This window comes from Athene noctua, chromosome 5 (assembly GCF_965140245.1).
Source record: "Athene noctua chromosome 5, bAthNoc1.hap1.1, whole genome shotgun sequence".
Taxonomy (NCBI): Eukaryota; Metazoa; Chordata; class Aves; order Strigiformes; family Strigidae; genus Athene; species Athene noctua.
This window is the reverse complement of record NC_134041.1, coordinates 44,855,096-44,872,456: the sequence shown is the minus strand read 5'-3', so window position 1 is coordinate 44,872,456 and position 17,361 is coordinate 44,855,096. Positions and strand designations below refer to the sequence as shown.

At 44.7% G+C, this 17,361-nt stretch overlaps 1 protein-coding gene across 2 annotated transcripts in view; it reads left to right on the top strand.

Annotated features, from left to right (window-relative positions):
- Positions 1-11,436, top strand: part of TLL2 (tolloid like 2) — a 98,966-nt gene extending 87,530 nt beyond the window's left edge. For both annotated transcript variants that reach the window (XM_074908324.1, XM_074908325.1), the window contains 8 exons: positions 1,216-1,341; positions 3,012-3,172; positions 4,525-4,705; positions 6,039-6,164; positions 7,730-7,857; positions 8,653-8,866; positions 9,891-10,141; positions 11,302-11,436. In XM_074908324.1, coding sequence (XP_074764425.1) covers positions 1,216-1,341; positions 3,012-3,172; positions 4,525-4,705; positions 6,039-6,164; positions 7,730-7,857; positions 8,653-8,866; positions 9,891-10,141; positions 11,302-11,436 — 1,322 coding nt within the window. The remainder of the gene's footprint in view (positions 1-1,215; positions 1,342-3,011; positions 3,173-4,524; positions 4,706-6,038; positions 6,165-7,729; positions 7,858-8,652; positions 8,867-9,890; positions 10,142-11,301) is intronic.
- Positions 11,437-17,361: the final 5,925 nt, after the last annotated feature.

The following is a 17,361-nucleotide window of genomic DNA, read 5'->3' as shown; positions in this document are numbered from 1 at the left end:
AAAAAATGATCGAGAAGAGAGAGAGGAGAAGGGAACAAAAAGTATGAAACAGCTGAGGTAACACCGAGGTCAGAGGAGAAGAATGTAGAGATGCTTCCTGGCAGAGCAGATATTCCCTGCAACTTGTGGAGGACCCATGCTGGAGCGGGGGGGAGTATGAGAAGGAAGGAACAGCAGAGTCATGTACTGACTGTAGCTCCCCATCGCCTGCCATTGCACGCTTGTGGTTTTGCTGAAGGGACTGAGTGTAAGCTGCACTGATACAAGGCAGGGGGAGAGGAGTCTGGAGTGAAGATGAGCCTGGGAAAGGGGACAGAAAGGTGTTTTCCTAAAGTGGTGTTTTTCTTTCCAGTTGGGTTTCTTTTTCCCAATAGCAGAATCAGTATTCCAATATTTATATTAATTGGCAATACATTAAGTTAAATTCCCCAAAGTTGAGTCTGTTTTGCCCACAACAGTAACTGGTGGGTAATCTCCCTGTCTTAACCCAGGAGCCTCCTTGCTCCTGTTTTTCCTGTTTTCTCCCCCATTCCACTGGAGTGGCGGGCTTGGGAGTGAGCAAGCAGCTGGGTAGGTGTTTGGCTACTAGCTGAGGCCAACCCACTGCAACCATGTTAATAAAACCATCTATTAAGGGATGCACATGTAATCAGGGGTCAGAGTGAGAAACTAGTACCTCTGGCTATCTGTATATTAAAATGTCAGTTCAGGTTGTTGAGATGTGAGTGGAAGAACCTGATTTCAAAGTCTAGGGTAGCAAGACTTCATGTGTCTGTGAAAAGAAAAAACTACTTGCATGTCCTCCCCAGCTCCCTTTCTGCACCTGGTTCAGCGGGGTATGGCATCCCGCAGCTTGATTGCTGTGGGTACCATAATGGGCTGGTTCCTGGTAGTTTAAGTCACTGAAGAGCACGAGGAATTTAAAAAGCAAAACAAAAAAACAGGGGCAAATGAGAACAAAAGGCAGTGAATTCTTTACAGGAGAGTCTGTTTTCCTGCTCCTGTCCAGAAAAAGCACTCTTGACTAGTCGCAGTAATTGTAGTCCTTTATGGTTTTGGTGGTAGGATTGCTTTAGCACTTGTTAGGTGCCTGCTCTGTGGGCTCAGCTCATCAGGCGGTGCTCTGGTCTTTTCTGTCCAGACGTGTTGCATGAGGAATATGACGGGGTTTATGTGGTCAGGAAAGTATGACTTGTTCTGGTTTTCTCCTGACAGAGATGGATGAATGTTCTCTGCCAGACAATGGTGGGTGTGAGCAGCACTGTGAGAACACACTGGGCAGTTACAAATGCACCTGCGAGCCTGGCTATGAGCTGACAGCTGATAAAAAAAGCTGTGAAGGTGAGTAACATACAGATTGAGCCATCTGTCTGTAGGATGGGTACTACGGCTAATAATGAAATTGAACCATCCTGGAGATGGTTTTCCTTGCCCCTACATCCTCTTTGTTTCTGTTTACCGTCTCCCACTGAAAAACTTACTTTTGTCAGCATCTTCTTGGTTGAAATATTGAAAATATCCTGATTCTCCACTGCTAAACATCTCTAAAACCAGTTGTTCTTCATTGCCAGAGATCCCTGTTCAGACCAGATCTCCCACAGTGCAGCATAAGGAGGGCGGGTATTAAAACCTAACCACTGAGTGGCCCAAAAGTATTTCAATCTAAGACTGAATTAATTATTTTTTTAAAATAAATTTATTTTGTAGAATAAAATATAAATGTTTTGCATGTGCACAAAACAGACATGTTCCATACTGAGGAGTAACTTCCCTTCTGTTATGGGGGGGGAAAACCCACATCTTCGACAGAAACTGTTTCTGTTTCTATTTATACAGTTAATCTCTTGCAGCAAGTGTTTGCTCCCACCAACAATACAGATGTTGGTGTAGTGGGAATCTACACCTTGTTCTTGTGTAGGGAGCTCCACACGATGTGAGTGGTGCTCTCAATGTCACCTGGTTTGCCCTGACTTCTACTTTTGTCAGACAGTTTGGTGAAGGCTGCTGTCGACTTGATGAGGGCAGAGTTAAGTGCGTGTAAAAGGCTTTTGGAAGTTTTACTTTTATTTAATAATTTCTTGCAAATTTGAGCAAGCCTTGGCAAGTGTTTGTTGAGCACTCAACCTCTTATTTTAAACTTCATTTGTGGGCAATACAGGAAGGATAGTCTTTGATATTGTAGTGATGCACATCAGAGTAAATTGCTTTTGTTTCTGCAGACACACTTGCTTGCTACACTTTTTGGATTGAAGCTGCTCCCCTGGGTTAGTTCTCTTAATGCAAAATGACACTGGGAACAAAACACGGGAAGCTTTTATCCCTGTGGGTTTTGAAGATCTGGCTGCATCGGATTACTCCCAAGAAACAGCAAGAAAAAATTGCTTCATTGCAAATAGAATTTTGCAGCAAAAACATAAACCGAGGTTAATTCCTTTGAGGTAAAATCCATACCCTCCAACAAGAGGGTGAAGCTAAGATGTCCTCAATTTTTAAAAGAAACAGGATAATAAAGCTAAGTCTTTGGCTTTGTTTTCAGTTTTCCCTCAAGAAGATGCAGTCCACATATACTAAGCCACTGAAGAGTTGACAGGGGTGTCTTCCCTAGGATTGCATAATCTTCTAATTATTCCATTACTGATAAACTTAAATAGTAAGGTTTGTAGGACTGAATGTGGGTGAATTTACCAAGCTGACTTTTACAACTGTATTGTGCATGTCAAGTCAACTGATCCATAGTAAGCACAAGGCTACAGTAAAAAGAAGATCAATCTTACGTGGTCTAAGTGACTCCCAGGACCATAGCCTGGCAGTGTGTGTTTCACTGGTGATTTATAGCAGGTGAGGTTTCTGTCTTCTTTGCAGCTCCCAACATTTTAAACCTGTTCTGGAGACCAGGATTTAAAATATGCTACCAACCAGGATCCGATTAATTTCCTAAGCTAACAATGTGGCCCAGTTTGTGTGTCTGAACAGAACCAAGTAAAACTTGTGTTCATTTATTGCCTCTCCAGCTGCCTGTGGGGGCTTCATCACCAAGCTCAATGGGACCATTACTAGCCCTGGATGGCCCAAGGAATATCCTACTAACAAAAACTGCGTCTGGCAGGTGGTAGCTCCAGCCCAGTACCGGATCTCTCTGCAGTTCGAAGTGTTTGAGCTGGAAGGCAATGATGTACGTAACCAGTCCCTGCATCTCAGAGGTGTGACTACTGGCTAACTCAGAACTGAATAAATCCTTGAGGTACAAGGAAGAGGAGACTCTGTCTTACTGGTGGAGCTTCTGTTTTTTTCCCCACCCTTGATATAATAAGCCAATAACAGTAATTGTTCTCCTTGAAGTCTGGATCTGCTTTCTGTATGGAAGGGAAGGATTAAAGCTGTTCTGTTATCAATGGGCTTCTTTTCTCTACCAGTTTTGCATAATTGTAGGTGTTTTCCATCCCTAATTGGTGTCTCATCTCCCCTCTTCCCCTGAGCTGCCCTTGCAGGAGAATAATTGGAAATGAAAAATGAAGCAGAGTTCTTCAAGGATAAACAAAATAACCAGTAAGAGTTTGTTCTCTGCCCTGCCAAGGGCAGGGTGGAATTGAACAAAGCATTCAGATCTTGCTTTCCCCACTGTAAATGGGAGCAGTGGCTCTTCCTTAATTCAGCAGGCTGCTGAAGTTAGTTGTGGTTTAAACATGGCTGGCAGTCAAACATCATGCAGCTGCTCTCTCACTCACCCCCTGCCCAGGGGATGGGGGAGAAAAATTGGAGAGGTAAAGGGAGACTCACACATTGAGAAAGAAACAGTTTAATAATTGTAATAAAATAAAACTATAACAATAGTAGAAACAACAAATGTGTAATGCACAGTGTGATTGCTCACTACACGCCGACTGATGCCCAGAACATTCACAGCTAGTGATCTCAAAATACCAAGATCCCACAATTGCAATCCCAGAAATGAGAAAGAACACTCTCCTTCCCAGCTGCCCCTCCTTTATATACTGAGCATGACATTACATGATATGGAATATTTCATTAGCTAATTTGGGTCTGGTGCCCTGGCTGTGCTTTCTCCCAGCTTCTGGTACACACAGGCAGGACATGGGAAGTTGGAGAGTCCATGATCTATTAGCAACAACTGAAAACATCAGCGTATGATCAACATTCTTTTCATACAAAATCCCATACTGAATCCGAAACACAGCACTATTCTAGATACTAAGAAGAAAAATTAACTCTATCCCAGCTGAAACTAGGACATTCATTCAACACTGTCAGTTTCTTGGATAATATGGGAGTAATTATTTTAGCTAAATTAAATAGAACCTTTGCTGTTCTGATAAGCACACCTATGCTTTAAGACCTGGGCAGCAAAGGAAGGGAGTGAGAACGCTAACAGAGGAGAATTTGAGGAAGTTAGGAGTGTAAGTATAAGGCTGTTTCTGTTCCCGCTCAGTCAAGACTCTGTCCCCTTCCAATGAAATGCTCTGTTCCAAGTCCACGGAGCTAAGAAATGTCCTTCTCTCTTGACAGGTCTGTAAATACGACTATGTTGAGGTTCATAGTGGGTTAGCTTCTGACTCCAAGCTGCATGGCAAATTCTGTGGCTCAGAGAAGCCTGAAGTAATCACATCATATGGTAACAACATGAGACTGGAGTTCAAATCAGACAACACAGTCTCCAAGAAAGGCTTTAAAGTTCACTACTTCTCTGGTAAGTGGCTCTATTCTTTCACTTACTTAGCTGTCTCGTCTGGCTGAACTTCTTGTTTTGGTGAATTTTCTTCAACCTCCTGTCAAATCAGGCAGAACCTGACACAGTTACATCTAAAAAGCATGGTTGCTCTGTGCTGTGTCACCTTTCACCTTGGTTTTTCAGTGCAGTATGATCCAGTTTCATAGTGTGGCATCAGCAAGATGCATGGATTTCATTAATGGCTCCAGCCCTTCCACAGCAGTAAGCAATGGGGAACCCAATCCTAGAAGTTATTCCTGTCCCTGGAGTCATTAAAGATAAGCTTTTTCTTCTAAAACAAGAAGAGTTAGAAAATTTCCAGAAGTCTTCTATATAGCAATCCTTCCCATCAAAGCAGTGCATTCTAGGAGGAGTTTCTAAACCTCTGTTCTGAATCCTTTGTAGCTCTTGGTGTCGGTGATGTACTTCATTGGCAGAGAGTTCTGGAGGTTAATTGTACATCATATGGAAATAGAAATTAAATTTCGTGCTGTGTTTTCAGCGGAGACCAAAGAGTATTAATGTTTTTGAGGAGGATGATCAGGCGAAATGGCCTTGAATCAAGACAATTGCAGAGTAGATTCAGATCTAGGGGTTTGATTTATTAAATCTAGCAAGAGGAAGGATGAGGAGGGGTATGTTTCGTCTAGAAATACATTTGGGAGTGAGGAGATGGTTGAGGTTAATGGGGTCCAGGGAGGGCATTGGGCCAAGAAGAATTGGAGATAAACTGCTAATAAATTATATCAGCCTGGAAACCATGAGCAGATCCTATGCTCAGAAAAGTGAGACTCAGGAATGCATAGTCCTAAACATACAGGAGTGAACATCCACTGGGGCATATTTCAGCTTCAGGGGGCAGCTCGTACCTTAGATCCTCTTCTCTGTGTGGCTGCTTGTGTTCTAGGACAGAGCTATTTAAAGATGTGGAGGCTCATCAGAGTATGTAGAAGCTTGAAAATATAAAGACTGGCCAGTATCTTTTTGCCTAGGCTAGTGAATTTGTGTGATACTTTTCCTAGACTCTATTCTAAAACAATGAGACAATGCTATAGGTTTCTTTTAGAATACGAGTCTTTAACTATTCAAAACCTGCATTATATAATAAACCATAGTTGTGATGCATTTTATGGAATGAAAGACAATTGAAGATAATTGTATCTGGGATAAAAAGTTGACTGGACTAATCCAAGAGAAGAGGTTGGAGGTTTGCACTAGTATCTGCCAGTCTGGATATGGGACTCCTAGCTGGTGACTATGATAGTCTGTTCCTTACTGTCAGCTCAATGTTTGTCGGTTTGATCTTGCCCAGACAAGGATGAATGCTCCAAAGACAATGGTGGTTGCCAGCACGAATGTATCAACACCTTTGGAAGCTACACATGCCAGTGCAGAAATGGCTTCATGCTGCATGAAAATGGCCACGATTGTAAAGAAGGTAAGGTCACTGCTCCCTACCCTCAGGAAAGACAAGGTGCTTCAAAGTTTGAGCCAGGGTGCTTCCTGCCCAGTGCTGGAAGGGTGTTTGTACAGTGTACTAGACTGGGACACTGAAAAAAACCCTAGCTAGCTAAAAAGCTGCCTAGAAAAAGGAAAAAGAGAGCTTGTTTTCAGCTGGATCCATTCCCCAGTCTGGTCCTCTGTATGGCCACAGGGGATGAACAGAGTGGGGGAAAGAAGTTGGGCCAGCAAAAGAAGCAGCTGTGGAACATGACCATTAGACTAGTCACTGCTGCTTCATTTAATTATTGGATTTGAGTCAGAAGAGAAAGAATAAGCTGATCTAACCGCTCACTGCTGCCAAAGTTACCTTTCTTCCTGCAGCCCTACCGCTGCAGTGTGCGGCTATGGCCCTTCCTGTGTATGGTCTCTGGTCCTTGTCTGATCTTTCCATAAGCTGATTTAGCTTTCCAAGTTGGCAAAACAACTCAAGGCTGAGACAGCACCAGAGTCAACATGGCGGAGGCATTAGACACCGTGTCACTGGGAATAGGGCAGATGAGATGGAGGAGCAGGAGAATGTGTTTGGGAGTGAGGAGGTGGATGAGGCTTGGGGAGGTGTGGCTGGAGAGCTGTCTGGAAGAAAGAGATCTGGGGGTTCTAATTAACAAGCAGCTGAACATGAGCCAGCAGTGTGCCCAGGTGGCCAAGAAAGCCAGCAGCATCCTGGCTTGTCTTAGAAACAGTGTGACCAGCGGAAGTAGGGAGGTGATAGTCCCCCTGTACTCTGCACTGGTGAGGCCACACCTGGAGTATTGTGTCCAGTTTTGAGCACCTCAATATGAGAGAGATATCGAGGTGCTGGAGCGAGTGCAGAGGAGGGCAACGGAGCTGGTGAAGGGCCTGGAGAATAAACCCTGTGAGGAGCAACTAAAGGAGCTGGGACTGTTTAGTTTGAGGAAGAGAAGGTGAGGGAGACCTCATCACTCTCTACAACTACCTGAAAGGACATTGTAGAGAGGTTGGTGCTGTCTCTTCTCACAGGTAATTAGCGATAGAACAAGAGGGAATGGCTTTAAACTGCAACAGGAGAGGCTTAGACTAGACATTAGGAAAAAATTTTTCACAGAAAGAGCGGTCAGACAATGGAATAGGCTGCCCAGGGAGGTGGTGGACTCACCATCCCTGGATGTGTTTAAAGGTCGTTTGGATGAGATGCTGGGCGATACGGTATAGGGGAGAACTTTGTAGAGTAGGACTGATGGTTGTACTCGATGATCCCAAGGGTCTTTTCCAACCTGCATGATTCTGTGATTCTGAGCTTAATGAAGCCTAGGGGAGTGAGATGGTCCATTTCACCAGCTGTCAAGTTAGCTCAAAAAAGTGGAGCACAAACCTATCAGAAATATTCAGTAACGTTAAAGGGTCTTGTTTAGTGACTGAAGCCTTTACTGTTTCTGCCTTGTTGAGGGTCTCAGTGGGCAGAGAGGAACGTGTAGGTTATTACATGGTTCCCATGTGAGACCTGCCCTGATGCCTCTATATTGTGATCTCTCTCTCAAGCTGGTTGCGAGCACAAGCTGAGTGGTGCAGAAGGAACGGTGAGCAGTCCAAACTGGCCTGACAAGTACCCCAGTCGGAAAGAGTGCACCTGGGACATCTCTACAACACCTGGCCACCGCGTGAAAGTAGTGAGTAACCAACGAGTGGGAGCGCGAGGGGAGAGGCAGGCTGGATTGTGAGGAACCGAAGTAACTTTCCCCTGCTACTGTGCGAGTGAGAGGTTGATCTGCATAGGTCCTGTGTGGAGTGTTCAGAGGAGGACATCCCAGGAGGCTGCCCCTTGCCTGCAAAAGGGCAGAAGGTCTCAGAGGGATGTGAGGCAGGGGAGAGGCAGCTTGGAGGAGACTCCAGCAGGGTGACAACTGTGGAGCATTGTGCACTCTTTTAACAGAAGGTATAACATGCTCTCCTGCCCCTACCCCTCCTTGTGACCCACTCTGTTGGGACCATCTCTGCATAAGGTGGTGGCAGGGCCAGTCCCCAGCCCTGCTGAGGGAGAAGTGTCAGGCCCATTTTACAGTGTGACCTGATGGAGATGGCAGGACATGCACAAGGCTGTGCAGATGGCCCATTCACTGGAAGAAATAATCTGGATCCCTGTGCTCAGTGGAAGTAGTACTGAAGAACTGCCCACTCAGTTCCGAGCAGAAAAATAAGAGTAGATAAGGCTTGCAATCGAAAACTGTTGTCATACACTCATGTGAGGCAGCAAAGCTAAGGCTATGTGGCACATTCATATGAACTTCTGAGCTTTGCCACCCTGAGATACAATTATCCAAAAGTGCACTATTCTTTTCTAGTTTGTGGGATGAGTGGGACAGGCATACCATTTGACCTGTTTCTCACTTGGTATTTCATCCTCTGCTAAACTGCATATTAAGATTTATACATGTCTGTCATAATTCTCCTTATTCTTGCTGTAGACCTTCAATGAGTTTGAGATTGAACAGCACCAAGAATGTGCCTATGACCACTTGGAAATATATGATGGGCCCAACAGCAAGTCACCTATCCTTGGCCGCTTCTGTGGCAGCAAGAAACCAGACCCTGTAGTGGCTTCTACCAACAAGATGTTCCTCAGGTTTTACTCCGATGCTTCTGTGCAAAGAAAAGGTTTCCAGGCAAAGCACAGCACAGGTGAGCTGGTTGCCTGCCAATACCCCAGTGCAATAAGATATCATAAAATCTCACTGTGTTGTTTACCAGGCAAAACAAGACACACTTTTCTCCTAAATAAGCTTAGCTTAAATTTTAAGTGGTTGTAAATTGTGCTAACCAGTTCCCAGACCATTATTGACACCATACCATAAATGCCAGATTCCTTATCAGCTCAGAGGATTCTTGATATCAGACATTCCTGCTCAGTTCTTTTGTTTAAATTGAAGGTCTTTGGTTGAGTAGCAACCCATTCTGTTCCTAATCCACCCTCAGAAAATGAGGTGATGAAACTTAGCCTATGTATTGGCCCACACGTGGAACAGGCTGGTTATGGTGGAAGCAGAGATGTGCTGTGGACAGACACAGCAAGCTTGATCTTCTATCTGTGGCAGCCCAGAGGTGGGTGTATTGTAGCAAGGTTCACTTTTTTGAAATCTCTGCCACTGTAAACACATGAAATATGCTCTGAGCAGCAGGGCATGAGAGACCGGTAAGGAGGCATCTTCCTGACTGGCTGGCTGCAGGGAAACTGCACCAAAGCACACGCATTTTGCACAAGCACAGGGCTACCACTGTGCAGTGCATGGGCAGAAAAGAATTAATTTAGTCCCCAGTTTTTTAATGTGCTTCACCTTACTGATGGTAAAATTCTTGGAGTCAGAATTCCAACTGCAGGAAAAATACAAAGAATGAGTCTTCCTTCTAAGTTGCTGCTCTGTTTTTTTCAGAGTATAATGTGGCAGGAACCCTATCTCTTTCCCTCCATGTTCTGTACCAAAAGGACCAAACTTCTCTACATGGTGTGGGTCAATGGATTTATGAGTGACTGGAGAATTCACTGGTTTACGGCAGTTTGGTGCAGTGATTAATTACCTTTCCTGTTGTGCATGCACTTCATGCTGGAGGTCTCTCCCTACAGCCGGCCCAAAATTGGGATGATGAGTCTTTGTTGAGAGGTAGGGCCTTTGATGAGATTGTGTTTTGTGCTCTTTCCTTCCTCCAGAGTGTGGTGGGCTCCTAAAGGCTGAAGTACGAACTAAGGAGCTGTATTCCCATGCTCAGTTTGGGGACAACAACTACCCAGGTCAAGCAAACTGTGAATGGGTGATTGTTGCTGAAGATGGTTATGGGGTGGAGCTGATATTCCAGACATTTGAGATCGAGGAGGAGGCTGACTGTGGGTATGACTACATGGAGATTTATGATGGTTACGACAGCACTGCACCCCGCCTAGGACGCTTCTGTGGCTCAGGGGTAAGCTGTGCTGGTGGTGATTTCATAGGCATAGCTGGGGGTGCCAAAGAAGGGTGCTTGCATACCCTTTCTGGAAAGGGGCAGATTTTGCTGCTTCTGTTGCTAGAGATCACAGTCATTTTATCTGCACAAAGTTGGTCTGGAAACTTTTGCTGGCTGACTTTCCCCTATTAGCCCAGGGCCACGGACAGCAGTGTGGGACTGCCGTGCTGCTGTGCCCCAGCTCTGCCACAAAAGTGTTGAAAACAGATTCCAAAGGCCATTTTCATCCTTAGTCACTTACTGCCTGAAGTCAAGTCACATTGAGACCATGCTATGGCGAGGGTGAAGGGTGGGAAGGACTTGCAGAGCTGCTTGTTGACTCCATGGTGGCATGCTGTCTCCTAAAGTGTTATCTATGTCCCCATAGTGACTCTATTAGCATGAGCAATAGTGTGTGGTATTTAAAACCAGAGGTTCTATGTTTAATTTCTCTAGGATCTCAGCAATGAAATGGAGAAGGTGCTTATTGAATTTAAAGAGAGACATCCAAGGAGCAGGTGTGTCAGAGAAGTCCTTGCAAATTGGGGAAATGGTCTGGAAAATAAATAAAAGCATAGCAGCTTGGTGTGAAGAAGTTCAGGGCAGCAGAGTAGTAACCTACCTACCTACACAAATTCAAATAAAGAATGTCTGGGAAAGCATTGGTCCTTCAGAGAAGCACAGGGAGGTTGTAGGATGTCACAACAGTGGGGGAGATAACCAGAGTTACAATGTAAGGTATGTGGCTGAGTTATTTTGCTGCTAATGAACCTTGGTAGGGCATCAGCTGCCCAGCAGGGTCCAGTTTGGATTGTGTCATTTCCTGAAAAGGTTAGGACAAATTAGAGAAAACTCAGAAGATTGGAACAAGAACATCCAGGGAGTCCTGTGAATATGACCTACAAAAAACTACTGTAAGAATGGGGATTGTAGAATGAGCTGGCATCAGTCTTCAAACATAAAGGAAAACATGCAAAGAGCAAGAGAATGTGCTCAGAAACTCAGAGCAGGGCAGGAAGTACTCAGAGCTCAATGTTTGTTTTTCCTGGCCACTGTGACCTTAAATTCTAGCATCATAGTGCAGGTAGTTATTTATCCTACAGACTTGACCAATTTGTGCTGGTTTTACTTTTCTGCAGCCTCTGGAAGAAATCTACTCTGCAGGGGATTCCATCATGGTTCGATTCCACACAGACGACACGATCAACAAGAAAGGCTTTCACGCCCAATACATAAGTACCAAATTTCAGGATGCATTACACATGAGAAAGTAGTCTGACTGCTCCTCACATATATTCTCATCTGAAGATTGAGACATTTAACTGTGGTCTTTGTCTTTTTTTTTTTTTTTTTTAAAGCTTCTGTGCACCTGGCCAAAAGCAGTGTCCAGTATTTTCTGTAACTAAAACTAAATCCAGCCTCAAAGGTTTGCCTCTGAAATTATTAGCATGACCCTTTCTGGTTAACATACCCAGGACCAAAAATTTTCTTCTAATCATACCTGCCAGGGCATAAACATTGTGTTTTGCACAGCTTGCCATGGGACTGTGTGAAGACTGGGGTTGAATTGAGAAAAGCCTTCATCTCTTGCATATCCTGTTTCTAGGTGAAATTTCCTAAGCATCCTGTACACATGAGCTGTGTGAACACATTTTCTGGAGTAGATGATGTGGACAGCCATACAGTAGGATTTTCTCAAAGGACCTTGGGAGCCACCCACTCTTCCCTACCAGCCCAAACTACTCTGTGCAATAAGTAAACAACCAGATGGCTGGGACTTCATCACTCCCTCTGTCCCATGTGTTTATTATCTTGGTTATTGTGGGTTGAAAGGTAGGCAGAGGCACAGGGGAAGTCTCTTCAGGGCTGCTAGCTACTTGGATCATGCTAATTGAGAAGGGCCCTGTGTCTGATTTGCAGTAATTGTCATGGTATATGTTGAATGGAAGTACTTTGATGCAGTGGCCAAGGGAAAGGTGGTGGCTGACAGGGAAGTGCTGTGGTGGGGTGCAAGGCATGATTGTGTAATGATGACAGAGCTTAATAACTGGAGCACTGATAGCGTGCTCCAGTTACACCACCAGGCAAGGCAGTTCAGAGGACTGTGGCAGCAGTCCAGGCCTTATCTTAAATAAGGAATCTCTCCTCCTCACTCCACCCATGTTTGCTTTCTCAGCGTTCTTTACACTGCTTCCTTTCCTTAGTACCACTGCCATGTGAGCCCTTCCTTCTCACAGATGAGCTGCTCTGGGCACCCCACTGCAACCTAGGAGTGCTCTGCAGCATCAGCTGGCCAGAGGATCTCACCGAAGGAAATGTTGGGCCAGAGATAGTCAGGGTGTCCCTGAGGCAGAGGGACACAGGCCATGCTACAGGGCAGCTCTGGTGAGCTCTGGGAACCTGTCAAACGTGCAAGCTCCAGGCATGGAACTAGAAATGGGAGAGCTCTGCTGATTACTGCTTCCTCGCTGGCCTATGGCCCAGTCCTTAACTTCATGGCGGGGGTGCAAGTGAGATGGTGACTTAAGCACTTCGAGCTATAAGGCTCAGACATGCTCTATGTTGCAGTTATTTATGTATATGGAAGCTACTGAACCATGGACTTGCAGAATTAACAGGTAGCTTGGCACTTCTTTGGGAAAAAGTAGGGAAAACTGCTTTTGGGGGAACCACTGTAATTGAGCTGTTGATATGGGAAGAAAAAAGACAGAAGAAAAAGACAGACTTTATTTTGAATGATATTTCATTAAGGCACTCATGGGCAATTATGAGCTAAAAGCTGAGGTATGTTAGCTTTAATAACATATTTATATTCCAAGGATTACTATGTTTACATAGCCGATGTACTGTCAGGCTCCAGGGTGACACCTCCTCTCTGGTGTATGACTGCAGAGAAGTGTGGGGCCAGCGCCACTGTTGGGCACAAATGACATTCCTGGAGATAAGGGCATTTTCAGATGGATAATAAATAGACCCAGCCCTCTCCAGAAGTTCTTGAATAGAATATGGTCCAAGTATTGTGAATACTAGGAGAAGCAAATGCATGAAAATATTTTCTTGCTTAGAACAAAAAAAGTAATTTATACACACACACACAAGATTATATGTATATAAAACGTGCATGTAGAAGACCGGTAGTCAAAGCCTTAATAAGTGTCATGTGAACAATACTGTACCATTGACTATAGCTTTATTGAAGGCTGTATAAAAACATGTTATTTCTGTTTTGGTTTTTTAGCTTTGTTTTGTTCCTCTTTTCAAATTTTGTGGCCTTTTTACAGGCAAGACCTCTGATCTCAAGCTGTTTGACCATGCAGGTCTGGGGAAGTAAGCTCTGCTAGATGGAGTCTGTATCCTTCTCTTCCTTGCCCCCATCCAAGCAAAATCACAGTGACTCAGGTCTGGAAATAAAAGCATGACACCGATCCCTGTAAAACAGAAAGTTTCAGGTGGCAACCAGCGGTTCAGGTTTCCTGGCTCTCTAACAGGAGCTATGACTCTGGAGAGAAGTGACTGTAGGAGCTTCCCATGTACTTTAACCATATTATGGTAACTTCCCATCTTCCACAGACTGGTTCATTGCAGTTGCTTGCGATGTGGTTTGATGGATCTATTACACTTGTTAGCATTCATGCAGGTGTCTCTTGTGACGGTGTGCTCATAACTGTTGTACTGTGCATTCCAACCAATGATCTATGTAGAATATTTCTGCTGTACTGACTGGGCTTAGCAGTCAATAATCCTAAATGTGTAAAAGTTTCTTAAGAAAAAAATGTCTGACTCTCTAAGGTGTGTACATGTATTCTGGTCTTTATGTGGTTCTACATTTCACCAACTAAAATAATTTTTTTAAGAGGGCGAGAAGAGGAAGTGAGAGCAATCACAAATGTACCTGTGCCCAAAACAAGTCTCTGCATTCATTAAAGACTCTGGATTCAATTGCACGTTCTGTTGTATGCATGCATTTAGCACTTCCTCAAGGGAGGAAATTTCTTAATACGTTCCTTGTTCTGCCAGCTGTTGTTTGTGTCTACTGCTAGTACTGGGTGGGATTTACTCTCTGCAGGAAGCAACTTTCCCTTGAGCCTTTAGCTTTGTCTTCGCTTTTGCAATCAAGAGGGCACTGAGGAATAAGTTGGTCAGCCAGAGGGCTACATCATTGTGTTTCGTGTTCTGCCCTCATGCTCTAGTGGGCTGAGATGCCAGTCTGCAGTGATAAACATTAGGGATCTGGGAATTAGTCCATAAGTAGCCTTCAAAAGAGCAGGTTCATTTACTACACTACAAGGTACAGCCTTCAGCAGCAGGTCCCAAAGACCCTGAGACATAAAACTACTGTGCAAAGAACAGCAGGATGAGCATGAGGCAGATGTTCCTTACTGCAAAATTGTGGGCTGCACTCTCACTGAGGCAGCAAAAGGCTCAGTAGCTAGGCAGCACCTAAAATGCTTTTCTTCCCCTTTCTGTCCACTGCTTGATGTCTACTCTGCTTGCTAAGGAACATGTCTTTGTTCTTTCCCCAACACATACACAGTTCATGCATGTTCCACCACCCAAAACATTTCCTGTGGTGTGTGTCATGGCCACTTGAACCTTTGTTGTGACGAACTTCCTCCCAGCTGTTCCCAAAAGCAAAGAAGCAAGGGAGATGAAGTAAGGAATAAGCATCCCCGTGTAGCCTCCTGCACCAGAGTATCATAGTATAGTATAACACTGGAATGAGCCTGGAGGCTGACAGTCAAGTCACCAGGTGAACATAATTTCCAAAATGAGGGCCAGGAGCCTTCAGTCACACAGAGATTTACAGTCCAAAGCAGTGCTGAAATATTGAAACAATGCAGCCCAAGTGAAGCTGGTGGGAAATAGGAGGTAAAAAAGGTGGCATATGAACTGATGTCACAGCTGTTGTAATTTGAGTCAGATAGATAGGTTCTTAGTGTGTTGTATGTATAAATGTCTTCTGCAGGTTTATATCTTCCCTGCTGTTCAGCTACCATGTTCCCTTAATGACTGCCTGCTACTAGTGCTGTGTGACATGGCCAGTCCTCATTTTCTCTGCTTATTTCTAGAAACAAGACTTCATTTTCCAGACAGCACCCAAGGACTGTCCAGTCACCACATGTGAGAAGCTGAAGGGAACATCCATTGTTTGCCAGCAGATACTTTGTCTTTTAAAAACACAAGTACCCCATGGTACAGCATAATTCAGACAAAGAAGGATGCCTCAGACCAGACACACTCATTAGTCTCGGTATGAAGTCAGCAGAAATCCCCCACTTTGGCATTTCCAGCAAATGTGCTTTGGCAGATGAGGTGCTAGCCTTAGAAGGCAAAACCAGGATTCCCCTCAGGCTAATTTGTGGTACATATTAAACATGCTCTCGGAGACAGGAGCAGTTTTATTTGCTGTGGGGCCAGCAGAGATGAGGCAGAGTTGCCAGCACCCTGAAGTCCAGCTTCCCAGGCACGTGCCAGACCCTGCCCCTGTCCGGAACCTGACTCTATCAGGTGCGCTGGGACCCAGCCAGGTTGTCTGAGTCAGCCTGAGAGAAATGCTATCACTTCTTCCCCTTTGCAGGTCTGCAGTTCAGTTTGTAGCAGGAAGAGAAACTCATCTTAAAAGGAGTACTAACCCTGGCATCAGGCAGTCTTCTGTTAATGCATGCAGGAATTTCTCAGGAAGAGTGAAATGGTGAGTGGGAGTTTTCTTGTCAGGTCGGGTCTGTTGGGTCTTGTTTGGATGGAAGTCATGGGAGAAGGTCAGAGTGCAGAAGAGGTGAGACCACGGGACCACTTAGCTGTTGAATGAAAGCTTCCCGGGAGTGTTTAACCGTGCCTTTCTCTGCCCTGACCAGATCAATCAAGCTGGCCCCTTTGTTAGCTCTGCATTTCCTTACAGTGCAACCAATGGTTTCAGACACCTGCTTGGATTTTAGCATCTGCCCCAGCTTTTCTGTCTTGGAGGTATTGCCTGGTCTTAGGGTGGTTGAAACAAAAAGTAGTCTTTGCAGTGGACCCTTTTTGAGGAGATTTTCTGTCCTGGGAGATGGGGACCTGCTGAAATGCACACCGTCTGTTTAGAAATGGCCAGGTGAGAGTGGCTGAGAGCAAAACCTCCTTCCTCCCAGAAGCTAGCTGGCTCTGAGGCTAAAGCAACATTTGCCTCTGAAATCTAATAATGAATTAATTCCATGAGCATTCACTGAAAACATGCTCTCAGAGGATCTTGGATCAACAACAGAGCTAGGAGAGTGCAACACACAGTTAGTAGCAGATAAACAGAAATAATAGATTAGTAGCTTTGGTCTCACTGTCCTCTGTTGATCTTCTTTGACTTCCCCATATTGACCCCCTTGGGATCTCCCTTTGTCTGTCTTCCACAGCCCTACCCAGTGAATGGCATGTAGCCTGTGCCAGCTCCATCCAAGATCTGCCAGAAGTTACCCCTGGAGTAATAGAAGAGGAGAGTGGTCCCTGCCCATGAGCTATCACAGTTTGAGCAAGTGCGAGAGCAGCTAGGGCAAAGAGAGTATTGTCCATATGTTGAAGAGTTGATGCTGAGAGGTGGAAGCTTCTGTGGTAAATCGAAGTAAATCCAGAGCATCTGGTCACTGGACTTGTGTGTTAACTGCATTCATCCATCTCCCCTCTGCTCCCTTCAGTGAGAAGCTCTCTGTACTGAGCCACAGAGGCCCAGTGGTGCTGATTTTGGTTGGGGAAAAGGCCTGTCTCCTTGTGGTCTCTCCTTCTGTTTCCAGGTCTGCAGGATGCTATAAGTTACTGAGTGGCAAAAAGGGAGAGGGAAAGGTTGCAATATTTATTTTTTACTTCATCTGCAGTACAAGGCTTTCACTCACCCAGGATGTGCTCTTGGCAGACAGTAGATACTGTGATTAGTGCTGCTGAGAAATCTACCTGACTCATATCAGGGTCACTGATACTTGGAGCCCTGTAAATATTTCCATGGGGTAGTCAGGACAATCTTTGAGCAACAGAAGGGGCACTGCAGGCATAGAAAGATATCACAATATTGACTTACATGCACTTTATGTTTTGAAATTCAGAAGTTTTAATCATGAGGATCTTTTCTGAAGTAGATAAATTGGAAGTCAGTAGTAATTTTTATGTAAAGGACATCCTTATCTGTCCTGACATGGCTAGCATACAAACTTGCATTTTTGCAACTGACTTGAGACAAT